General features: G+C 42.2%; 1 protein-coding gene across 1 annotated transcript in view; it reads right to left on the bottom strand.

Moving 5' to 3' along the window:
* Window positions 1-8,226: 8,226 nt before the first annotated feature.
* Window positions 8,227-26,475, bottom strand: part of SLC45A4 (solute carrier family 45 member 4) — a 32,333-nt gene continuing 14,084 nt past the window's right edge. Inside the window, exons 2-8 of the mRNA XM_054385364.1 lie at window positions 15,380-15,568; window positions 12,386-12,565; window positions 12,064-12,275; window positions 11,200-12,009; window positions 10,637-10,736; window positions 9,458-9,669; window positions 8,227-8,618 (exon numbers count right to left, since the gene is read on the bottom strand). Coding sequence (XP_054241339.1) covers window positions 8,256-8,618; window positions 9,458-9,669; window positions 10,637-10,736; window positions 11,200-12,009; window positions 12,064-12,275; window positions 12,386-12,565; window positions 15,380-15,568 — 2,066 coding nt within the window. The 3' untranslated portion in view covers window positions 8,227-8,255. The remainder of the gene's footprint in view (window positions 8,619-9,457; window positions 9,670-10,636; window positions 10,737-11,199; window positions 12,010-12,063; window positions 12,276-12,385; window positions 12,566-15,379; window positions 15,569-26,475) is intronic.

Consider the following 26,475-nt stretch of genomic DNA (forward strand, 5'->3'; position numbering starts at 1 on the left):
GCAAGGCTGGAGCTGCTGTAGGGTGGGCAGTAGTGGAGTGGGTCTGGGCATGCAGGAGGTACATGTAGGGGCAATCCCACAGCATGCACAGCAGGGTCTGGGTGCAGGGCTCAGCTCAGCAGAGCCTGCAGCCAGCAGCAGCTCTGTGAAGGCAGTGACAAGCAGCCCTTGGGGCTGGCAATAGACATGGGGACCATACACCACCTGCCCCCTGCCATGATGGGAGACTTACCTTGGCTGCTGCATAGCCCGAGAGGGAGGGACCCACCTCACTGTGGCTGCCTGGGGCTTGGAGGAGTTCCTGGTTTGCTGGCTGTTCCATCCTCACTCCAGACCAGAAAGCACAGGCACCACTAGGGCAGGCTCTCTCCCCACCCTTCTCAGCCACTCCAAGGTCACTGTTTTGTAAGTGCTGCCTTCTCTCAAACAGTAACTTGCGGGGATGACAGAGCAGCTCTGTCCTCACCCCTTCCTTGCCACACTCCAGCCAGCCCAGACCCAGGACCTATTTCCCACCCCAAGAAGGAACCTGGTACCCCTTGCTGGGGATCACAGATCCAACTCCCAGGCTTCTGTCTCCTGAGCTGAGGAATGTGCTTTCTTACCTCTCCCTTCTTGCTGTGGATCACACAGGAAGGTTTCTGCTCCCCTCTGCTCTCCCTTGGCCACAGCTTGGAAAGGAGGGAGAAGGCTGCTCTGTTCTCCCTGTCTCTTGGCACAGGGCTGACATGCAGATACTTGGGAGAAGAAGGATCTTGGTATCATGCCTGGTGAGACCCAGAGAAGGGGGGGGTTCAGGTTGATTTCATTGCTGCTTTCACATCCCTGTGGCCTCTTCCCTTTTAAGTGTGCCAGAAGGTAAGGATGTTGAACAGTCCATGCCACTTAATCCCCACTTAATTTTGGGCTCTGCTAGGTGGTCAGAGTTCCCCATGGTGAGGACAAATGCCCAGGACTCTGCTGAGCCAACTGCAGTGAGGAGGGGAGGCTTTTGTCCTTGTCCTGGTTTAACCCCAGCCAGCAGCTAAGCACCACACAGCCACTTGCTCACTTTACCATACTTCATAGTAGCCCCACACCAGCTACTATGAAGAAAATCAACTTCACCCCAGCCAAAAGCAGCACAGCCCTGCTGTGGGCCATCTGCAAGTATTTGGAGTGGCTCCTTGCCTGGTGATGCAGGACCTTTGGTTGTTCTCCCCTTGGTGCTGGTGAAAAAGCCAGTGTCAGATTTATTGCATGTTATGTTCTCACTTCTTTAACCTCAGGCGCAGGGAGAAAAGAGCGCAGCTGAGCTGTGCTTAGTCAAAAATGAACCAAACCACGTGTGGGCAGTAACTTCTCTGAGCTGCTGGATCTTGCTTCCCAAGAAGAGCCCTCAGGAGAAGTCACAGATCAAATCCAGCAGGTGAACTGCTGGGAATCAATGCAGGACAACAGAGCTCTCACGCTGTGAGTCTAAGCCTGTCAGCTGGAGCGTGCCGTCTGATACAGAGGCCCCTCTGGCTTTCCCCTCCCTGGGCACTCGCAATGGTCCAAGTGGTTAATCCGTTTGGAGGTCAACTGGTTTCTTTCGCCGTGCTTATGGTTATGCTTATTTCCTACTGAAGCACTCCCAGGCTCTCCTGTGCAGAAGGATCCCACACTATGGTAAAGCAGATGTGGGAAAGGCTCATGTGCTGGTGAAGGAAGGATGAGACCCCTGCCTGCTGCCATGGCAAGTGCCAGAGCCCCCAGTCACCCATGCGGAGGGAAGCCCCTCCAGCCCTCAGCTCTGGCAGTGCACATGGTGGTGGCATGAGAGCTTTTGCTGGCTTAGCAGGAGTCAGCCACTACGCCCTTTCTCCTGAAGGGGTCAGAGCAACCAGGGTAGGAGGAGGAGACTCACCAGCCAGGGGCATCTACCCCTCCCAGGTATCACCAGTTTGCTCCTCCATCTGTGCTCCCTCCTGTGTTACACCTGAAGCCAGCAGGTGTCAGCTGAGTTTATCAAATGTTTGTGAATTGCACACTCCTTTCTTTGCCAGCTAATGTTTAGTCCTAGTATTGTTAGAAACATAAACTAAGCTTTGGGAAGCAGGTGAATGTTGTTTGTCTTATACAGGGGTGAGGGGAAGCAGCAGCAGCAGGAGCCTGCTCATGTGCCTCTACTCATGATCCCTACAAACAGCACAGGAATGTGAGCCACCAGCTCTTACTGAAATGTTTATTAAGATTGAACTTGAGAACAACAGATCAGAACACAATGTCTTGTGGAGTAGAATATTTCTAAACTGATTTTCCTCTTCTATGCATAAATGAAAAAAAAAATCAAGATTATACAAAAAGAACAGAAAGTGCAGAACACAATAAAACAGTTCTCATGCAACAAATCTTTTCTTTTTAACCTTACAACAGAAAATAAGCTCAACAGTGTAGAAATAAAAATCATACATACAACATTATGCCGTCTACGCACTCAAACATTCATCTGTGACATTACTTTTCTTATTCCCTTTTTCCTCATAAAACAACAGTATGTGTTTAACACATGCTTATAAACATTGCTAAACTCAGCAAGAGCTATTATAGTGCCCCAACTTAATAAGTTGATAAAAAAGTAGTTGTCATATGGCCAGTTCACAAAGGAACTAAATATTCTCTTTTTTTTTTTAATTTTGTTTTTTTTTTCCACTATGAGATGCCTATATGTAGCTTTCTATTAATATGAGGCATTTAAAATAAGCTGGTCATTTGGCTACCAAAAGGGCTTAGTGTTCATGTTACATCAGAAAAAAAAATATTGGGAGCTGCCAGTTTGTTGAGAGAAAAGTCTGGGGTTTTTTTGGGGGCTATTAACAACAATTTGAATATGGGTAAGGACTGAATAGGTGGAGACAAAGTAAGATGATGAGTCTGGCTGAATGCTCCAAGAGCTTCTGCCCCAGCTTCAAAATTTAAGAAATGTATCAGAAAAAGTTAAAATTGAACTGTGTCCTGGGTTTTCACTACAGCTCTGGCAGGTCACAAGGGCGTTGAAAGCCTTTTAATATTAACAGATGTCCTCTTCTGGAGGGGGAAGAAAATTGTCCCTCCTGGACATCCTCTGAGGTCTCCTGTTCTCCCTGGGGCAAGGGAAAGTGAGGTTGAAAGACAGGTGAGCTGCAGGGGTGTTTGGGTTGAGGAGCCACAGAATTAGTTTTCCGGGAGATGATGTTAATTGAAATTACAGGAAAAACTGGAGCATCCGGATGAGCAGACCTTGGCACTGCTTGTGCCATACTACGAAAAGGCAGTTGGGCCTTTTTTGTTATTATCTAACAATTTCCTAACTGTCTGGGCTGCTCTGGGTCTCAAAATGAAAACACCAGTTGATACTTGAGCTTCTGCAGCTCGCCTCTGCCAAAGGCTTGTTCTGGATGCAACATGAGAAACAGAAAACTTTGGGTAGCTCCACTTCTGAAAAATGACCATTTTCAACACACTTTACAAACGTTCAGCTTTGTCATTTAAGGAAGAATAACAGCTAGAGGACTCTGTAACCATAAAGTTTCTGCAAAGAAAAATAAAATTTGGTATTTCTTCTACACAGTCATTAATAACATTTCTGTGCAACATTTGGTGTTTGTTATATTTATTTGGCCTATTAAAAGGAAATGAGGACAAAACAGCTGCAAATAAAACCAACTTCTCTTTCACAATAGATACTTCAGATGCCGAAGCTGCTACATGTGCTTGGAGTATCATGCAGGAGTTTACTTACTCAGTTAAATAGGATATATATTTATAGCTGAGCTCATCTCCCATAGGACTAGGACAAGGGAAAGCTGGAAGAACTCAGCTGCAAACACTGTTGTGTACAGTGACAAGGAGCACACAACCACCAAGGCTATTTTGGCCTGAGCAGTGTGTATGTCAGTGTCTCTACAAAGACACACACACGCCCACCTGAAATAACCCAGCTCTCAGTGACCCAACTACAGCTCATGGCAGGGACTGGTGCATGCCCTAGCTATGCAGAATTACTGCAAATGTGAGTGACCTCCAAAAGCAGATGCTGGCCCCAGCGATGCACCTTCAGGAAGAAGCCTCCACCTGAACTCCTCTTCTGCATGGGAACAAATTTTGACTTCCTCCACCTTTATATGGAAATGTGACCTCAACCTCACAGCTGAAAGCCCCCACTGGTACCAAAAATCCTGCCTTTAACTGCTGACGTCAGAGGGAGGCCAAGCTCACCACAAACCAAGGGCAGGCAGATGCATTTCTAACGATGAAATTGAGTTTGCAACAAAGTACCTGGCAACAATCACTGTTGTCACTGTCAGTCCAAGTGCTGGAGGTGTTCAGATTGGACTGGAGAGGAATAAGAAAGGCTCAGCCCTTGCTCCCTGCCTCTGTGGAAAACCTCACACAAGCTTGTTTCATCATGGGGTCCACACACCAGCATCAGCATTGGCAAGAAAAACAGGAGGCTAAATTTGCAGCTGCCTCCTTTTCAGCCTGCCATGCCAGAAATATTTCATAGTCTAGAAAAAGCCTCCAAGTGAAAGGGGAAAAGGACACTGTGCGTTTCAAGCAGCACTAGCCTCTGTTGGATTTACTGGCTTCCTCCCTTCTTACGATGAACAACCCCCACCTTTCCATAACTGCTCACTGCCAGCACTAGCAAACAACCAGATTCATGTTATTAAAAGGCTATTTAGGTAATAAATCTCTATGAAAGTCATCTAACCAGCAGCAAGAGAAACATTCCTAAGAAATTATTGCTTCTGGAATCTGAAATTGCCATCCATAAACAGATCTGACTGGACTCTTGCAATAAGCAGTGCAAAATGCACGTTACACCTTTCTGAGTGGCTGAAGTTTGAGCTTCTTTGCTCTCTTGAAACATTTCTAGATGTGCAGCTTCCCAACTGCAGCTCTCAACATCCTGAGCACTAAACAGGGTCTCTCGTGTGCATGGTGTTGCACCTCACCAGAAGGACTGCAGCAGAATATGTTGAAATTGTTTACAGTACAGAGCAACACAGAACAAAACCACTTAACCTGAAGCCGCCTGCAGTAAAGGTCCAAAGCGATGGAGCATGTGGGATGAATCTGACTACAGGAACACTGACAAACAACAAACAATGCTTATTGTCACCAGGAATAAAACAAAGCCCCTTCCACTCTCTCTTCCCACAACTTCCGCAATAAACACATGAAATTGTACTATTTTACCTTTTAACTGTGACAAGAAACTTAAATAATTTCTGTGTCAAATCCAGGGGACACACAAATTAAAAAATTGCCCAGACCACCCTGAGAATTGGTAGGGCTAGAAAGGAAACTCATGAGTTTAAGATGAAGGTTTACTGTGAAAGATCTTGGGAGCCCTCACCAGCAAGCACAGTGGAAGCCAGCGTGGTGGTTTCACCACTTGCCTGGCGAAGGAACAGGAGGAGATACTTTGGCAGGAGCTCCCCTAAGTTAATTCTACTGGCAAGACTACAAATACTTCAGTGTGTTTACAATGGATAATTATTTCCTTCGTCTTTACAGGGGAGTGAAACAGCTTCCTGCTACACAGCAGCCTGCATGTTCACGTGGAACAAACAGCAATTAAACAGCCCCATAAACAACTCCAAATATGGACCTTAGCATCCAACTTGTAGAAACCAGGCTATGCCAAATGCTGTCTCTCACAAAACTGGACCTTCCCTGCCTTTCATCAAAACCCTCTGGATTCAAAACATCCTTCCTCCATCCTCACCCTTTCCCTGACTGAGAAAGATAAATAAATGTGAGCTCACCTCCCAAAAGAGTTTCACTCTGCTGGCTGTGAAGCAAGAGGGAGCTTCAACTTATCCTCCCTCTTTGCTGCTAGACCTTCATCAGCTTGATGGTGCTGTGAATGAAATTTTGGCTTGCAAAGGTGCAGGGTGGAGTAATGGTGATTTGAATCCACACTGACCCATGAAGCTCATGGGGGAAGGGGTAATTATGGTTGGCACCAGCCAAAAGATGCAGATTTTTAAACTATACAAGAACCTTTCCACAAATAGAGATTAAAGTAGGAAATACTTGGCAGCCAAGAAAATATTCAAGCCACTTAAAAAAATGTTGATCTCAGTATGTGTTTTACATGAACACCAGTTACAGGGTGAAACACAGCTCTGCTCTGTATGAGCTTCACCAGAATATATATTAAATGTAAATGAGATGATAAAATTCACGGCAGAAGTTCAGTTAAACTATTTCTCACATCTGATTTCTTCAACAAGGTGTCCTTCAGTAGTATCGTTCCCCTGTCTGAACACAGTTCACAGTACGTGTTCTAAATAATAATAATAATAAAAAAAAACCCAAACAAAAAAGCCACCTTAAAGAAAAAAAGACTTTCTAAGACACTTGGAAAAAACCCCAGCGAACCACAACCCACCCCTAAGTCCTGTGTGATTAGATGTACTTTAGTGCTCAGCGATTTCACCAGCCTAAAAACAACCCTGCTACCCCTGAGAGCAGAGGGCAGCGGCACCGACTGCAAGCCTTCAGCTTGCACCACCAGGAAGTGGTCAGTGATGCTGGCCAAGACTGCGTCAACTTCACTCATCCCAAAACATACATTTCTTAAATACATTGACACTTCAAGTAATTGAGTAAAAACTGCTTCTCATTTTAAAATATATATTCTTCTGCTGAATGACTATATTGCAGCATGAGTTACACATGCACTTTAAAGTACTGTAGCATGAGAAGCCTGAGGCAGCAGAAATCTTACAAGGAGCTGTGATTTGTCTGTGTAGCACACGGATCGACTGCAGCCCGGAGGTCCATGCGAAAATGAGTAAATAGCATCACAAACACTTCTTCTAAGACGACAGACAGAAGTTCAGTCTCTAAAGTTGCTTTAAATGGCTGCTGGATCTCTGAGCTTTGGCTGCCCATGGAGTGGAGCATGCTGCCAAGTACTATTCTAAATCAGATTAGCACACCTCTTTTAAGCTCTTCAATGAAAAATGTCTTTGCACCGCAGCTATGTCCTGAATCAAGGAAGGGGGCATGGAGGTTGCGCTGATGACACTGGTACAGCAGCTTGGAAGAGTTCCAGCCTACAATTCCTCCAACAAAGGGACTAGAACAGCAACACATGCTATTGGATTGAATTTTAAGGCCTAAAAACTGTTTCTGACAGATTCTTATACACCCAGACTATGATGTAAAGTGACAGAGGTAGGCCTTCAGTTTATCTTGTTGTACTGACACTGTGCCTTTACCTTGGCTGCTGTATTCCCAGCCAGCGGGTTAAAGGATCATAAAAAGTGCAATTAATCAACGACTTTCTTTTTCCCATCAGACAGAATCCACATGCACCCTCCCACAAAGCTGACCCCAGAGACACTCTTTCTCCATAGCAGCTTCATCCAGAGATGATCAGGTTTAAATGCTGAGAAAACCCCCCATTTCCCCAGCAAAACTCCCAGCTAAAAATTGTCACAGCGTATTCCAACGACATTCACCGAATTCAGCACTTGTGATAAAAACCTGCCAGTGCCGGTCACCTCTTCCCAGCTGCTGCTCCTTTCATCACACCCCATGTCACCCTCTCCTGACATGCAGCAGACTTGGGAGTAGTTGTTGAACAGTATAACTAAAAGGATTCACAGCAGTTTCTCAGAAACTGCAGTAATTGCTTTTGTTTTTCTTGAAAGCAATTGCAAATAAAATGATTTTGTAGTAATTGCACTAACAAAAACATGAAGCCTAAAATGAACATTAAAGAACTGTAGCTGTCAGACTGATAATACCATGCTGATGAAAAAATTTGATCAAGATGTCTAAGCGTTTGATTCAGCTGTTACACTAGTGAAACCTCAAATGTTCAGACAAAGAACCCAGCAAGAGACTAGAAGTCAAGATAGCTTCCATTTCAGTTAGTTCAAAACCAGCCGAAAACGTAATTTTTCTACCTGCTAATTGTATACACTGTGAGTCTCATGCAGATTAATAAAACTTATTCCAAGTCTAAATGTATTCTTAATAAAAGTGTTCAGAAATGACATTTCTAAGTTGTAGAGAAAGCAATTAGCATCATAGCTACCTGTTCAAACCTATATTAAGGACTACAGAATTTCATTTACACTTTTGCATGAAACTGCCTTTTCTTCTGTAATTTTAGTTACAAGTAGTGAAGATCCTAATCTGTTTTCTTGGAGAAAAAAAAAAAAAAAAAAAAGAGTTCTTGATCCTGCACCTGCACTCCCTGGAATGTGGGTGATCAGCAAGCGATGTCCTCAAACAGCTGACTCACTCTCCAGCTCCGACATGGCAGCTCCCTTGCGTGTCAGCTTCAGCACAGTTGGCTTCTCTGTGCTTGTGCCATTGCCCTCAGCTGTCTCCGGAGGGCCTAGTCCTTTCTGTTCTTCCTTTGGCTCTTCATTGACCTCGGGGTAAATCACCAAGAAAGTAGCTGTCAAAAAACCCAGGAAAGATCCCACTGAAGCCACCATGGGAATGACTCTGACCGTGCCAACCGCATCCACCACACCACCAAGCGCAGAGGCCACGAGGATCTGGGAGATGTAAACCTGACAGGACAGAATAGCGCAGTCTATGCCAAATCCTCGCTTTGAGTTCCCGGGGCTATGGTGAATGTACTGGAAAAAGATGAGAGACGAGTTAGGAGGTAAAACAATGGATGAAATAAACGAGAAAAATAGTTGAAAATAGATTTATACACTCGTATCTTCCTCAAATTTCTCAGACGTGGTCAACTCAATGCCATCCCTGTGCATCACACAGGTTGTAGAAGTCCAGAACAACAACCTCCTTATCTACTATTTACCAATGGCCTCCTCATCTTGCAACAACAGGCAGATATTTACTGGGGCATCCCCCCAGTGTGAACTGGCTCCAAGATTAGGTTTTGAAAAAAAAAAAAATTGACAGGAAACAGTGGCAATTATTCTTTTATGATTACAAAATGAATGCTCCTCCCAATCCCAATGCAGAAATACGTTAAAATAAATTATCCTTTGTAATCCAAATGGAAGTGCTACAAAGCGGAATGTAAATCTGTGCTTGTTTCCAGCAGGATTGGTTTGCCCTATGTATCCCCAGAATCGCAGCTTCGTTTCCAGACTCACCTCAATGTCCAAGACGGTGAAGAACCTGACTAATGCTCATATAATACACCAAACCCAGCAGTAACAATGAGGTATATAACAAATACTACAGCAGTTATTTCATATGCACCCAAATCTTTTATAGCTCAGCACAGGGTAAAAGAATTGTGACCCCACTGAGCCAACTTGATGCTAATACCATTTGATTTAAGTAGCAGCTCTTGCTATTTAACATCAAGGCTGAATTTGTGCTTTGGCACACATCCCAGCAAATCAAATAATGGGATTTAATAAATCCATCTTGCCACTGTGATCTTCAGAGAAATGCAAATGCTCAGCCTTGATTAAAATACTGAAAATCTTCCACGTACCTCTTTAATATCATGGTATTGTCCCAAAAGTGCGTAAGGGCAGTAGGAGATACTCATAGAAACTATTCCCATAGTGCTGATCATTATCATGGTGACATACACGTTGGGGAACATAGCCATCACTGCGGTGCCAAGAGAGAAACCCAGTGTGCCCAGGATGTAGATCACTTTGATACTAAGGTCGTAGTTGTCCAAATACTTCTGCAACAAGGCTGCAGAGATGAAGAATAAAACAAAGGTCAGTTTAGTTGGTGAAGTTTTATGGTATTGATGTGGCCATGACAACTTGACAGACTGTTTAGGACTTGGATGCTCACTGCACATTTGGCTTGCCTAAGCAGTATAGAGCTAAGCCTCATTGGGAAAAGGATGGATTGCTCCTTCAGAAACCAGAGAACGAATGAGCTCAGGGACTTGCCTAAACCATGCTATGGGTTTGAGGCAGAATGAAATGCTGTGAAGCTCAAATGTGGTCCACTCAGTCCATTCATTAATTTAACCTCTTTATCAACTTTATCAGTGCAGGTTCACGCCAAGCACAGAGGAGATGCTAGCACAAGCACATCTGTTGAACAAAGCGATCAGATGTTTACAGCCACGTTTCAGTCTGTGCTCAGAAACAAGCTGCCCATGTGAGCTTCACTTTGGCATGTCTCAACAAAGAGGCAGCCCCCACCACACTGATCTGTGCAGATGGACCCTGTGCAAGTGCTGTAAAAGGCAGAATTTATGTATGGCAAACCCTCTCAATTTCAGCCTGTGTTCCAAGACCAAATTGTCTGTAGGTGGTTTATCTGTTATTAGGGAGCACGAAAGACTTTCAGAAATACATACTCATCATTTTGATTTTAAAAGCAGCCCTTGCAAAACCCCTCTTACATACGCTTGGATCTAGTAACAAACATATTTTTAATTTCCTGATGACTTGCTAAATGCCATTCATTATCCTTTCATACCATTGTGTACTTTATGCCACTTAACTCCTCTGGGTCATATTTCCATCTCTGCATTTGAAGGGATTTTTTTATGCTGACTCTTAAATTAGTCTTTTCCCTTATGACCAAGAGAAATGCATTTCCAAAACATCTGTCAACCCAAACAGGGAAGGGGATGCTAACTGAAACAAAACTGTTTTTAGCTTACAAATACGTGCATTCCACTGTCTGTGCCCTCTCTTACCTGAACAAACAGCAGCAGTAGCAGCATAAATAACCAGTCCCCAGCATCCCATCTGAACTCCAGCATTATAGGCGTGTAACTCAGTTGAGTTAGAAGGGGCCTGCAACAAACACAAATGTAAAGTTTTCTTGTAACGAGCATATCTCAGAAATGAGTAACCATAAGCATGAAAACACATAATGGTTTGGGTTGGAAAGGACCTTCAAGATCACCTAGATCCAACACCCACACCATGGGCAGGGACACCTTCCTCTAGACCAGGTTGCTCAAAGCCTTATTCAACCTGGCCTTTAACACCTCCAGGGAGGGGAAATCCATGACCTCCCTGGGCAACCTATTCTAGTGCCTTACCACCCTCACTGTAAAGAATTTCTTTCTAATATCCAGTCTAAATGTACCCTCCTGAAGCTTCAATCCATTCCCTCTCATCCTATCACTACAAGCCCTTGTAAAAATTCCCTCCTCAGCTTTCTTGTAGACCTCCTTCAGATACTGGAAAGCAACTGTAAGTCACCCCAGAGCCTTCTCTTCTCCAGGCCTGCCAATGGTAAATGTTCTCTTACCTTTGGATCACCCTGAAAGATGACCTGTCCCATGAAATCTGTATAGAACACAGCTTCAGCAATGATGGAGAACCAAGTTAGAAGGTGACAGACACACAGCCTCAGCAGCTCCTTTGGCATCTTTAGCATTGACAACCACAAGAGTCTGACGGTGGTTTCAGTTTCCCCCTCTTCGCTCTCGGTGTCTCCACTTGAATTTGTCGTGCCACTCTGGTTCCTCTGTCTGTACCTCTGCCGCTGCCGCTTCTGCATGTCATAGATGTCATTCATGCTGCGTGAGGACTTGATCAAGACGATAGCATTGGCCCGACGAAAGCGGTAGCGGTGAGAGCCTATCTTGCCATAGTAGGAGAAGGTGTAGGAGGGCTGACGGTAGAACATGTGCCTCCGCCTTCGCATGGAGTTTGAAGTACTGGACTGTTTCATGCCTATTCTGGCGTGTCCATTGAGGAACTCTTTTGGCAGGGAGCCATTCAGGTTTGGGACTTTGTCTTCATTTAAGTGATTATCAAGCAACATTTCCTCCTCCTTCTCATTGTCCCTGAGGAAAGCAGACAGGTGGTTGAGTTTGGACTTCATGATCTCTTGGCTTGTGTTGTGGGGAGTATTTGGATATGAAGCATCCTGAAAAATGGAGGGTTCAATGTCATGCAGAAAAAGCAGCTCCGATTCAATTTCCAATGTGGCATCAGGCATATGCAGAACTGAGTCACTCTTACTTCTTACAATGTTCACCTCAAGAAACTCCATATTGAGATCATGCTCTGACTGAACATCGTCGTGGAACATAGTGGCTCCATAGGGCTCTTCCTCACTAATTATATTCAGTCGATTCAGAGGAGGGAGACTACCACTGAATTTGACACTAGAAAGTGTGTCCCCTTCGTCATCAGTCCTGTCCTGCTGAGGGTTATATTGCTCTTCTTCAATGCTAAAAAGGTGGAGAGCAACGGAGACAGAGAAAATAATGGCTGCAAAGAAGAAAAGGACTTGCTCTTGAGATTTAAAAATACCACCCAAGAAGGTCTGTGTCCAGTCCAGCCCTCCTAACATGTAACCGATTGCTCCTCCAAGACCTGTGGAAGACAAAAAAAGGAGACATGAGTCCATGAAAGATCAGTTCAGTCACAAGTTGGTCATCAGAAAGACTTGACAGCTGTCAAAAACGTATTGACTAACTACATACCAGCTGAAAATGCATGGATGTTAAGGGCCATGTCTTGCTCTTCACTGTCCACCACATCCAACAAGTAGGCCCGAATTGGCCCTTCTGTTGCATCAGCACAGAAGTCCAACACCACTACACCAAGCACTGTGAGAACTATACCAATGGGCTGCTTGTCCGGGACATCACCAATAGCCAGACCTGAGGAAAAATGGAAAAGGAATCCAAGCTTGTCAGTTAAAATAGGAGAATTACAAAGAGCAAGGTTAAGCTTCTTAAAAGAAAGGTGGCCAACACACTTACTGGAAGCATTCCTTTACAGAATAAAATGCCAATTTCAACTTTGGCAGTTTCATAAGTGGTCTGGGCCAAGGATTATGTTTCGGCATTTGTAGGCTGATATTTATTTTTCAATACGTTATTTTTAAAGTTGCTCTTAAACCTTTGAGAGCATTGGATATTATTTCATGTTTCTCATATGTATTTTCCTTCAAACACTGAAGATGTTTTTAGAAGGATAGCCATGGTGGGAAAAATGAGCACCCAAACCCAAAATGCCATGCTTCATCTGTCAGTCACAAACATAGGTAACTGAACTGCTGGCAGCATTCCTGACATGGAGCCTGACATGCAAGTACACCAGGATAAAGTAACCCCTTCACCTCTCTTTGCTTTTCTTAAACATTCCTATTTTCTAGATCACTTTTATAAGCAAAACTTTTAAGGATGAAGCAACATGAAGGTATTTTGCATTGCAAAAAGCTTCAGTCAGCTTCTGGTGATAGCATGGGATGAAATGCTTTTTGCCTACAGAGTAGAAAGGCACCACTAAAGCTGGAGAATTTGTCATGAAACAAATCATTGACAAAAGCATGAATTACTTGAACTAGAGAGATTTAGAAGTCACACATGCAAGACTGATAAAACCATTAGTGTAACAGATGAAAAAGACTATGGGAAGAGAAGAACTGGCTAAGCCACCAAAACTCATCTAAATCTAGAGTGTGAGGATTCCTGCATATTCAACCTCATTTGTATCAGGCCCTCTAAAAGCTAAAGTTTACGTGTGCCATGCTCAGCTGAACCTTGCAGCAGAAAACACCAACAGTGTCAGTGCTTCAGACTTGTTAGAATCAGCAGAACAGTGCCCAGAAGAAGAAGAGGTGAACAGGATCCATACACTGCTGTTCTTCTGGGATATGGGTGTGTTACTATTAGGGTTAGCCAGCCTCTCTTTTAGCTTGCTCTTGAGCTCCTTGTTCCCCTCCCCATGACTCTTATTGCCAGAGGCCAGGTTATGAAAAAGGGTATGATACAATGACCACCTCATTTCTGTATCATCTCCTGTAGCCCCAAACCAAAATTAGGATTGCAAGTAACTGGTGACTAGCAGGAAAATGTGACAATAAAATGGGAAGCAGACAGACAACGAGAGCATACAGAGTTCATCTAATAAAAAATTTGGATAGAAATGAGGCCTTTTCCAGCAAACTACTTTTTGTGAGAGACTAGTAAGCATTGTCCTTTTTGTCTGAAAAGTGACACACGCCACCATTTCAAAAACCTCAATTAATGAAAGACTAATACTGCTTTATCATGTTATCATGTTGTGCATTTGCTTTAAGTGGCAGCTCAAGTGCTGTCTTAAATTGAACGTTTGTGGCAAACCTCTATCACCTAGTATGGAACAGAAGATGACGGAACAGCCCTCACTTCAGTTCACTCCAGGCTCACTTTCAGAGTGTGTAGCAACAACCTCTGTGTTTTAAGGAAGTTTGATTGTACAGAGGTACCACTGGAAAGCACAGGTTGTCAGAAAGCAATGCTTATTAACTGTGCAAAAAAGAGTTAATGAAAAATCAAAGACAATAGTTTGGGTTGATATACAAGAGGTTGAGACACTTCAACATAAGTCTATAAACTGTGTATGAGGTTTGCTTGCCACTATCAGTAGCTACTGAACTAACTTCTGTGTGGCAGTAAGTGCTGCCTAGCCATTAAAATCTTGTAGGAGGACCAGTCTAACATCTTGCATGCATCTGAACTAGAAGGAATAAGTCTTGAAGACAGAACAATAAAGTACAATTGATACCATATGATAGCAATTCAAATAATATTTACTGGTTGGGTAAATTAAAAAAGCGTAAGCTAAATGTCGTTCATCTGAAGTCTGTTCACTGCAGCTTGCAGAAAACTGAAAACCATCACATGGCATCACAGTTGGTCTTTACAAAGCTAACATGCTGAGCCAAAGTAACCTTCCACTCATTTCCCTCAATTAGTAAAACTTATTCACAATAGAGCTGCATCTAACCCTAAAAAGAGAGAGCCAAGAGGATATTATTAGGTGCTAAGTTCCTTTCAATTGCATCAGTACAACCATGATGTAAACATTTGTACTTGCTGTCACCTCTCCTACGCTAAATTTACAAAGAGATTGTAGATTAAGTTCTGTAGTAAACTATGTTCAAGGGAAACTATTTTTACCAGCTTTGTTGGGGGCTCAGGAAAAATTATTTTCCCACGTAGCTTTTGATAAACAAATATTAACTGTGTTCTGGACTTTTTCAATACTAGGTCTAAGAAAAGCACAAGAAAAAGTGAAAAGATAATTTTTGAAATAATGCTGGAAACAGGATGTGTTGCCAGATATGCATTAAAGGGAAAATGGATCACAACAGGAAACATTTCCCTGTGAACAGGTTGCTACAATTTTCCCATGTCAAGGATTGACCAAATTCATCTCGGTGACTGCAAACATTATGCTGGCAACCATTGTATTAACAACACCGTGTGACCATTGCACAATACTCAGCACAGCACCATAACTGTCGATTAAAAATGAAAACATGCAAGATGGACAGTGTGAGTGCAGTGCAGCAGACATTCCTCGTGAGTTTAACACGAAACATAATATTAAAGCTACTGCCCAGCATTACCTTTACTTCCTACACGCAAAGATTAAAGCAGCTATGCTAGCAGAAGATACATGCAGATGATTTCTTCATTATTTACCTATAACAGAACCATTAAGGAAAAGTGCAACTCCAAACAGGACACCAATGCAGAGAGCAAGAATAAAAGGCCGCCGGCGGCCCCAGCTCAGTGTGCAGCGGTCACTAGCTGAACCTATAAGTGGAGTGAAGATCAAGCCCAGGATGGGGCTAAGGAACCAAGTGAGGCTGTAGTATTGTTCAGGAAGACCTAAAACAAAGAGAGAAATCATTTAAAGGTTATGTGGTACACAGCAAATATTTTGCTTTATAGGCATAACTTTGTTATACTTTTGAAAACTGTAAATTGATCAGTAATTTACAAACAGCAAATTCCCTCCTATCCCCATTAATACTAACGGTTAGAAAACCAGCTAAGGAAGTCACAAATCATTTACCTTTCAAATACCTAGGCCATATGAAGGCAACAATAGATATAATTAAGCTACTGAAATAAAAACTGATAGCTAACAGCAATATCATTAGTCTAAATTAGTTGCTACTGTGAAAAAAATTGCACTTGAATATATTTGCTGAATTGATGAATTTTCCTGAGCGGCCTGAATTTTTTTGACAGAGGTGTCAATGGCAATAGCTTCTGTGAAGATGTAGCACCCAAGGTCTGCTGTGTAAAAGCCAAATAGCTTTGTTGCATCTTCTTATCTGCTTGTAGAGGATAAAAACAAAGATCTTTGGGATGCCTGGACAGCTATGTTGTTGTATACACATGTCCCCTTCTCTGCAAAACTTCTAACATATCACAAGAGCTGGCCCCTGTAGTGGTACTGGTAATCTAATACACAACCATAAAGAGACACTACAGATTTAATGGACTGAGAATGATGGACAGAATTTGATTGTTGTAATGTCTCATTTCTAAGCACAAAAATGTTTACTTATAAAATGGATCAACAGACAACAAAAGCAAAAGCTTTCCCGAACTGAGGTGCCTGTGCACAAGATCATTGGATTTGTGTAATATTTACCTAGAAAAAAAAAACTTGTTACAAATAGTAACTTCTGGAGAAGGACAGAAACACCCAAGTTTTGTCTTAGTCCTCTCAAGCATGGAGAGTAATGGCCTGCAGATGGCAGACTGGCCCAGACGAGCAGCTACACTTGGGTCCTTGGAGATTTGCCTCCCTCTCATGTTTATCAGCACAAGTCAGGTAACCACTTTGACACATTTCTTAGTAAAGCAATAACAACAAAACAATCAATTTCTTACAGTCCAACTGATGCCAAGACTTAAAAAAACCTCAATGTCTTTTATCCCAGGAAGGAAAACCATTCATTATTCAAACCCTATATCGTGTGAATAGTATTTGACCTTTGCTGGTGAGATCAACCTGTACCTTGTACTCCCTGTTCAGCACATTGAGGCATCCATTACCAAGGTGGATTATACCAATCTCTGCTCAAAATAGCCTATGCTTCAAATTTGGAAGTCTAATCTCCTGCTGTTTAAAGTGCCATCAATTCTTGACTAACAATGCTGACTCCTTCCATGAGATAAATCAGATTTTCCCAAGACTCTTGTGTGCCCTGTGGCGATGCTGAGATTGATTACAGGAAAATAAGCTACTTTTTTTCCATAAGTAACCAAATTCATCATCAGGATTCAAAATACAGATCTGGGGCCAAGGTTTATGAGATTTGACCCAACTTGGGAGAATGAACAAGTTAATAGCCACAGCTACCTTGATAAGTACAGAGCTACTGGAAGTCACTTGCCTCTTCTGAACCTGCTTGACCTGTTTTGTACTAAGTATGCCTATGACCACCCTACCAGGGGATGGCATCATGGTTTAGCCATCTTTCCTTCATATAGGCAGGTAAAACCCTCTGTCAGAGGCAAATACTCCACATTGGCACTTACCATCTAACTATTGACTCCTGCAGCAGGTTTCAGATCTCTAGGAAGGGGCTGTGTTTGTAAGTTGGCACCTTGTTCAAATCATGGTTCAAACCACTACCTCTTTGCTTTTCCAAGTGTTTGGTGAGGACTTGGCTGACACAAAAGTCTTAGCTGAAACATACTTAACGCAGTGGAGCAGTGCATATTAGGTTTAAAGGTCTTGTTCAAGAACCCATTGCTGTGGGCACCATTCCTTTAAATCCTAGTATTTGTACCACCTGGCTTCTCTTTGTGAACACTACTGTAATCATAGGTGCAAGTCAGCAAGCCAGTAATCCTAATAAAAGTGCAGGGAAATCCTCCATCTCCCTGTGATTTTAACATTCTCTTTAGCTTCACCGTGTCAAACAGCCTTCCCAAGCAGGTTCAGGCGCTGTGTTGAACTGGCATCTCACCTGCTCCAGGATGCAAACACTTATTGATGCCTGGGCTGGCATAGGTGAGGGGGTGTGGTGCATCTGCTTAAAAATAAACTAACAGAAATGGGGAAAAGGAAACATCTAGCTCAAGGCAGGCAAAACTAAATGGTAGGCAGATTATGATCCTTTCAAGGTGAATGTGTAAATACTCATCCCATTTTGTATCCACAGAGCCATCGTGTTGAGCAGCAGTTATGCACCAAAGGCTGCTGTTGTGTGATGCCAAATCACTGCAGTGAGTCTGTTTCAAACAAAGTTAGAAGCTGTAGCTTCTCTAGTGTCACTGATCTTTATTGCAGTGATCACCAACATCTGAAATAATTTGATGTCATATCGTTGCAAGAGGGCAGTATGTTGAGAACCGAAGTTTCTTTTCTGAATTATGTTGTGACTTGTGAATTATGAGCTGGGACATCACAGTCAAGCTCATCCATCAGTAAACACTTGAGAGATGTTGAGAAAGTTTTGCAGTAAATCACACAGTTGCTTTAAATAAACACAGGGGATAAAGGCTAGCCAGAGATGTTACTAGTGTTACATGCATCACCCTCTCTCATCTGAATAAACAACCTTAAACAGATGTAAGTAAAATGGACAGAATTAAGAGACTATTAATATTCCAACATCCATTAAGACAATCAGCTCCTTTTAATGAGAACTGTTTAGCAGAAACAACAAGGAAACACTGGCAGAGCAGGGACAAGCAGTAGGAGTGTATATCCAGGGACACAGTGAGCCTACACAGCTGATAGTCCTTTTGTCCTTAAGGCCACCACTTTGACTCCAGTCTACAGAGACACTTCTCTGTGGTAAACATAGATTTTAAACAACAAAAAAAGTATTGGAAACAACCTGTTTGAAATTATGAATCAAAAATCACTTCCACAGGGAATGAAAAACCTGTTTATGAACATGTTTCCTTCAATACTAAACTCTGTCCATTTCTCTATTGGCAAGACAGGTATTTTTAATGCTTTATAGCCACAGTTAAGACCAACTGTCATAAAAATGCACTAAGGGTATTAAAACCCAGTGATTTTTACTGCCACTGTTACTTTGTCTTCAGTACTTTCAAGGTCAACTTTGCTTGCATGTAATAACTCAAAGTCACATTAAGGCCTGCATTCTGGTTTGGTTTTACAGGCCAGTAAAAGAAAGGAAAAAAAGGCTTTTCACCCAACCTCTATTACATGCCTACAATTAGGAAGTCTTATCTTTCTGTGTGTGAATCAGAAGAGAGATTGAAATGCTCTCTTGAGAAGGGTTATTCTCACTGATTGAAAATAGTGATCATCCCAGCACCTAAGTATTTCAAATAAAAGTCTAAATCCAAGTATTTACTCTAAAAATGGCTTACTTTGGAAAAAAAAAAAAAAAAGAAAAAGAAAATTATTTCAGAATGAGCTAAGGTTGTAGCTTTAATGGAGAGGTAAAAAGGATACTTGAAAATCCAAGGACATTATATTTGGAGATCTTTCTTTACACAAACCACTGATACTTTTATACAACTGCTCTTACTGACAAAAGTATCTTTCAAAGAAGGGATGATAACAAAATATACAAGAATTCATAGCCCTAGAGCAAGGAAAAATGGAATTTCTAAAAAGGTTTCAGTGCTCCTCCAAGCAAACAGGAAAGGGGTAACTTTGAAGTGAAATGTGAGCAGTTCCCAGAGGTTGTAGAATGGTAGGAACCATCACCATGAGCACAACCTGCTTTTTCTCTTGCTGGAGAAGTCATGGTATAGGACCACTCCCATAACCCTACAAATTGCATTCCACGTGTAAGCTAGCAGTTTATAAAATCCTCACGTTTTGTATACAGGTGTGCAGAATTCATAACGGTTATCATTTATTAAGTGAAGCACAGGACTTTTTACTCTCAGTATGTAAACTGTGATGCCATCACATTATAATTTAGTTGTTCACTCAAGTGGGGTTATAGAAGATTCATGGCAGGAAGCTGGTGCACATGCAAGCTAAAACAACACAGGAAAAGTTTATCTGCTGATGGGAGAATCCTCACCTGAATCTCCCTGCTGGACAGCAGACTCCCTACCTGAGCGACATACAGGCAGGCAAACAGAACAATCGCTTCAGGGATGGGTAGTAAAGTTTGTTAGTTACCTAGAGCTTCCCCAGGCATTTATGGTCTATATCTTAAAGATGAGATGTGTTCTTGATAAGCTGTGGTCCACCCAGCCAACCAAAACTCTGAGCCTGTTTTGGTGCCTACAAAAGGCTTCTCTGTCTGTATAGATTTAGTTGTCACCTCTGATACCTTCGCTCAGTATTCCTGCTGGAAAGGCAGACTTTCATAAAGCTCACAGGCATGTTCTACCATGGGTCTTCCAGGAAAGAGCTAAGGCACTGAGCACTATCTGCACTGCCCCATAAAGCAAGACCTCAAAACACATTCTTGCATGTGTTCTTCATAAATTCGTGCTTCATACTGGCAGAGTCTACAGGACCTTCTTAATTTCAACAGTAGGTTTGCTTTAGTGCTAGTCATTTTCATATAAACGAGACAAGGAGAACTCCAGCATCACAGTATTTTTTTTTTTCCTTTAAAAGAACTTGTTCTGGTTTTGGCATCTGGAATGTCTGCATACATGACATGCATATTGAGGTTGGCGTGCATGATTTGGCAGTAGAACCAAAATAAGAGTGAAAATTGAAATAGAGATGGTGCGTTTATATACATATATTTGTTTATGCACAAATGCATACAAACAACACAGCCTCCTCCAAGTCTTCCAGAGATTTGCTGCCTCACAAGAATGAGCTTTATAGAAATTAATGAAATTTTATAGAAATTATGTCGTGAAGGGCTGTAGGCAGTTCAGAAAGGTAATGACATATCCCTAACAGTTCCTTTCTCTGTACACATATGCTGCTATAGCTACAGAACTTCATCATTTAATACAATAATTGAAACTGAGAATACAGTTAAGAAGGCAAGTCCAAGGCAGAAGAAGATGATGAACAGAAATTAAGGGAGAGAAAATATTTTGACACCGAGATGCTCCTTCTGATACTTCCATCTAGCGTCAAGGACACAGAGGCAGCACATTTTTTAAATGAACTTGGCTATGGTGATGTGCCTGGCCAGCAGCCCTGCAGCATCCAGTCTGATGTGCAGAACAGATGTAGGGATGCTGGTTTGGACTAGATTTCGAGGCAGTACTGCACAGCAAGCTTCTCATCAAGAGGCCTTGCCATGATCCTCTCACAGCCAAGTATAAAACACTCCAGTTGCTGAGAGCTACTATACCCACCTGGAACAGGCTGTGACTAGGCTGGGACTGATTTTCTATGGCCAAGAGAAGTATCATGCAGCACATGCCTGTACCAAAGGCTGCTGAGCCTCCATGCAGACTCAAAGGCCAAAGCAGCTGTGTCCCATTACCAGTTCAATGCTGTTCCTTTATTTTATCTGTAACTTTCCACCTCTGTGCTTGCCTTTCAAGGTAGTGGCTCTAAAAGTGGATCATCACCTGCCAAAAGTAACCTGGTGGCCTCTTAGGAGAGGAATAATTACTGGAGGATTATTATTTAGCCCTTTACTGACAGCTAATCTGAGGAAACACTGAGGAGAAAAAAAAGACAAAAAAACCATACTGAATAAACAAGGTTAGTATTTGTGCCATGAACTGAATCTGGAACAGGTCACAAGGCAGACTCCTAAGTCTCATACAAATCAGTGAGAAAAAAGAGCAAAACAACAACAGCTACTGTTAGCAGCAACGACTGCCACTGAGACCCTTGTAATATGGCATTTCCCAGCCAGCTACAAACAAACAGGACACTGGCTTCTAGTAAATAAGGGTTTGTTTTTTCCCAGACAAAAAAGTGCCCAACAATAGTGGGACCAGCACTGCTCACGGTTCACAGGAAATGCTCACTGTGTCACCATCAGTCTAAGGGCTGTGTGAGGTCACAAGTTACATGGAAGAAAGATTAAGTCACATGCAGCAGTTTCTATTCAAAAACTCTTTTTGATAAGTTCTATTGGGGAGAAAATAGTTATTTATAAGCTTAACAATAAGATCTGATATGGGAATAGGATGCTAAACTCCCATTTTCATTTGTCAGAAATCACCACCTAGAGACTTGTTTATACACTTCAAGTAAACACCATACAAATGTCTGAACTAACAAAGCAACTGTCATGCCCTGCAAATACTTTGTATTCCATAATTTCATCCCTCCATAAAATATTATGTGTGGCTGAAAATATTTCACATCCATCTGTTTAAAAATACATCATTTACACATGCTGCTTTGTTTAGACTGTTTTTCAAGAGGGTAACAAGCAAACCCAATGCTTGTCCAAAAGCTGTGAAACAGAATGCCAGTGTCTGCTCTTCATCTTGCAACAACAGAATCATAGAAACCACCACAAACTCAGGCATTTGAGCTTTGGAACGTCAGTATGAGGAACAGGGATTTCAGAAGGTGGCTGTAATAGTTTAATAAATGCAGCCCAATATCCACTTCCTTATATTTAAAATAAAAATACAGAGTTGCCACATGTTTGAATCCCCTAGAAAAAACTGCTAACAAGCTGCATGCCTATTTTGACAACTTTAACACCATGAAACCTCAACCACAAATCTTTTTGCTTCTTGCTATCTCCCCTCAGATTTTAGGATTTCCAATGATTCAGAGCTCATGTACAACTGAGCTGCCAAGAAAACTGTATCTGAGCCAATACATGGTGAACCAATGCACTGGAATGTGCTTGACTGGTGGTTTGAACACTACTGCGGTACAGTTAGTACTTGTATGCTGAGTTTATTGCACCCATGAAAAGCCACCTTCTACCTTGTGGACTGAAATAAGAACTCTGACCAACAGGAATTAATAAGAAAAAGAACACTAATCTCTTCTGGTGCCCATTATTATGAGGAGCAGTTTCCAAATATGGGGGTACAAACTTTTAAGAAGGAAAGAATTTTAAGCACTACTTGCAATCAGTTATATGTGGGAAGAGACAGTCTCTAGCTTGTACCTAATGCTACAGTATCTGCTGGTGTAAAAAGAAACAAAACCAAATGCTAGACTTTATGTGAAAACCTTGCTCTTCATCAAATTACCCCTGCCCAGCCTTGAGCCTTCACTTCTGCACAAGCACTCAGTTTGAGCATTCTGGAGAAAAATTATACTAATATGTATGATCATAAGGCTCATTTCAGTTGCAAAAGAGCAGGTGGAAAACCTCAGATCAAAACTGGTACTGAGAAATTTCTAATAGCTGCTAGCTTTCTACAAAACCTGATAGCCTATCAAGCTGTCAGGCATCTTTATTCACTCAGTGTCTCAGGAACGACCTACTGCAATAAACACCACGTAAAATAGGAGCAGTATCAAACCCATGGCTTCAATCTTCGCACTGGTAAAACTCACATCCTGAAATTATTCTTGTGCCTGTCAAGTAAAAGCTCTTCTGCTTAGCCTGCAACATTCACAAGCTGTCAACACATTATATACATCTTACAAGCAGGATACGTGCACTCTGCAATTTGAACATACTTCTCTGGAGCACAAACTATCACCCACTTGGAAGAAGTCTATCCTCTCCTTCCCCCTCCCATTCAGCTCCTTGTCAGCAGTGATGGCTGCACAACGGCTGGGAGCATTGGGTTTGCAGCCTCCCGCAGTCTGTTGTTACTGTGGATTGGGGATAGGGTGGCCTCCTTACTGCAAATGAGAAATCAGCTGTGGGACATGAGTGGACAATTCCTCCATTTTGATGGGGATATTAGCACTCGGGGGAGTGATAAGAGCACAAATAATTAATAGGAATATTACAAGGATCTATTACAAGCACCCTCAGTAAGTTTACAGATGACATCAGGTTGAGTAAGAGTATTGGTCTGCTTGAGGGTATGAAGGCCCTTCAGAGGGATTTAGCCAGGCTGGATCAATGGAGCGAGGCCAGTGGCATGAAGTTCAACAAGGCCAAATGCCAGGTCCTGTACTTGGGTAACAACAACCCCATGAATGCTACAGGCCTGGGGATGCTGGTTGACAGCCAGCTGAATGAGCCAGCAGCATGCCTAGGTAAGCAAGAAGGCCAACAGCATCCTGGCTTTTACCAGAAACAGTGTGACCAGCAGGACCAGGGAAGTGCTTGTCCCCCTGTGTTTGCACTGCTGACACTGCACCTAAAATGTGGTGTTCACTTCTGGGCCCTTCACTACAAGACAGACATTGAGGTACTGGAGCATGTCCAAAGATGACAAATGAAGTTGGTGAAAAATTTGGAGAACAAACCCGACAAGGAACAGCTGATGGAACTGGGGTTATTTGGTGTGGAGGAGGCTCAGAGTGGGTCTTACAATACTCCAGCACTACCTGAAAGGGGGCTGTAACAAGGTGAGTGTTGTTCTCTTCTCCCAAATAACGAGGAATAGGGCAAGAAGAAATGGCATCAAGTTGCACCAGGGGAGGTTTAGGTTGGAGATTAGGGAAAATTTCTTCCCTGAAAGGGTTGTCAAGCCCTGGAACAGGCTGCCCAAAGAAGTAGTTGAGTCACCACCCCGGATGTATTTAAAAGATGTGTAGATGTGGTGCTGAGGGACGTGGTTTAGTGGCAGACTTGGCAGCACTGGGTGAGTGGTTGAACTTGATAATCTCAAAAGTGTTTTCACACCTAAATGACTCTATGACTGACATAAAAAGCAAGGTACTTCAAAGGACTGACATCCAAACATAAAATGTAGAAAATTCTTTCCAAAGTAAAAATCAGACGCAGCCCACTGTGAATAAATCAGAACAAATACAGAGAATCAAAGAGATGCTTTGCAGGGCAGAGGGCTGGAGCACTGCCTGTCTTCCTCTTTCAGGACAGGAAGCCACTACCTGCATCACTGTAACATCCAAAACTTTTATAGCAGATCCGTGTCTTTAAAGTACACCTGCTTTAGTTAGTCCCTGTCATGAGATTATAGATGAAAGTCTGATCTATATATATGAACAAATAATAAGAATAATAAAAGGATTAAGTTAGGTCAGAGGTGCTGTAAAACTTGCCCAAAATGTCCTTTAAACTTGTACTTCAAATTTTAAATTTCCTGACTAGCTGGATGCAAACAAGTCACACTTTTACAGCAGAAACAACTCCCCAGAATTTGGAAACCATTACAACCATTACATGCCATGCCTACAAGAAGACTACAGCCACCCATTTTGAAGGAATAACTAAGCTAGTAATAAAGCAATACTCTTGCTTGTCAACAGCTTCAGCACAGAAATATTAGTGGGCTGTTTCACGTAGAGTCCTGGAGGTGTTTTTAAGCCATAGAAGAGCAACATCCCCTTCTGGCAAAGCTGTTCTGCCTTCTGGTACCACAACAGCTTCTGAAATTACCCATGCAATAGCATGCTAGCAGCAACCATGTTATATAACACTTCTGAAAAAATGGAGTTAAGGAAATAAGTGACAGGCCTCTTAAAGGATTTCATTATCTGGTTTCCCCCTTTTCTCTCTGCTCAATTATTGCTCCTCAACCTCCTACAACTGTCCTGCCCTTCTCATATTTGGCAACTGTTGGAGTCATCAGTGTTTCATTAAGCTGTGCTGCTATACTGCCATTCTGCCAAAGTTATAGAAAAGTTTATGTGGCTTCCCTGACAATTTCTAGTTTTATAACCCAGTTTTATGGTGCTGTGTCAGGAAAGAGAAGCATATGTTAAGAGAAATGAGCCAAAGGTATGTGCAAAAGGGGGAGAGGGGAAGCAAAAGGATGAGAACAGCTGAGGTCTGGAGACACTGGAGAGAGAACACATGCACTGCTCTACAGGCAGGTAAACATATTTTTCCTTTTAGTATGATTGCTGTCAAGTAAAGCTTTTAAAGCTTTAATTATTTATTTTAAAATTTATAACCCTCTTACTAACCTACTGCCACAAGAGTAACCTGTAGTAATTCAGGGAGAATTTCTAGCTTACTGTAAAAATCCATCTCTCTATATCCTTACCCAATACAACAAGCAACCACTGAAAGACACATGTGCCAATATTAGCTACTCCTGCTGCTGCTGAAGAGGAGGAATCAAAGGCAATGTGTATGACTCATGCCCTACTCAGGGAAAGACCAAGAAAATAAATTGCTTTTGCAGATTTTTTCATTATAGTAAAAATGCTTAGCAATTCCTACAGGTTGCACAGATTATATCCTTACCACAAGGATGGTTATTTATTTTTGCCAAGGTACATTCAGACCAGTGAAAAGTGTAAGGTTTACTTAAACCAAGAAAACAAACCTTCTATACTCAAATCACTGAGTGACAAACAAACTTTCTCTATGCTGCAGCAGATAACTAAGCTTCAGAGAGGGCAAGTAACTGGAACATTACTAAAAGCTCTCATCAACTGATGAAACTGATCCACAGGAGTTTTCTATGCTATCTGTGCCATCCTTTTGGGCTCTTGGGAAACTTTTTTTAAACTTTTCTTCCCCTCTCACTTATTAACCAATATTCAGAAATATATCACTTTGATACTAATAAGAAATTTGCATCACAGTGCTTAATGAGCTGAATCTGAATACAGATTTAATCTGATGCAACATCCAGTGTGCTGAACTAGCAGTAATACAAAAAAATGCCCTTTGAACCTCCACTGAATTAGCAGCTTAAGGGATATAACAAAGGTGTTTACATCAAATAAAAAGCTGAAAACTTTCTTCACAGTCAGAAAAATGCAGGTTGTATCGAAGTATACACATACAGGAATATACGAAGCAGATGCTAACTTCACACTGTCAGTGTATTTA

The sequence above is a fragment of the Indicator indicator genome, chromosome 12, assembly GCF_027791375.1.
Source record: "Indicator indicator isolate 239-I01 chromosome 12, UM_Iind_1.1, whole genome shotgun sequence".
In the NCBI taxonomy this organism is placed as follows: domain Eukaryota; kingdom Metazoa; phylum Chordata; class Aves; order Piciformes; family Indicatoridae; genus Indicator; species Indicator indicator.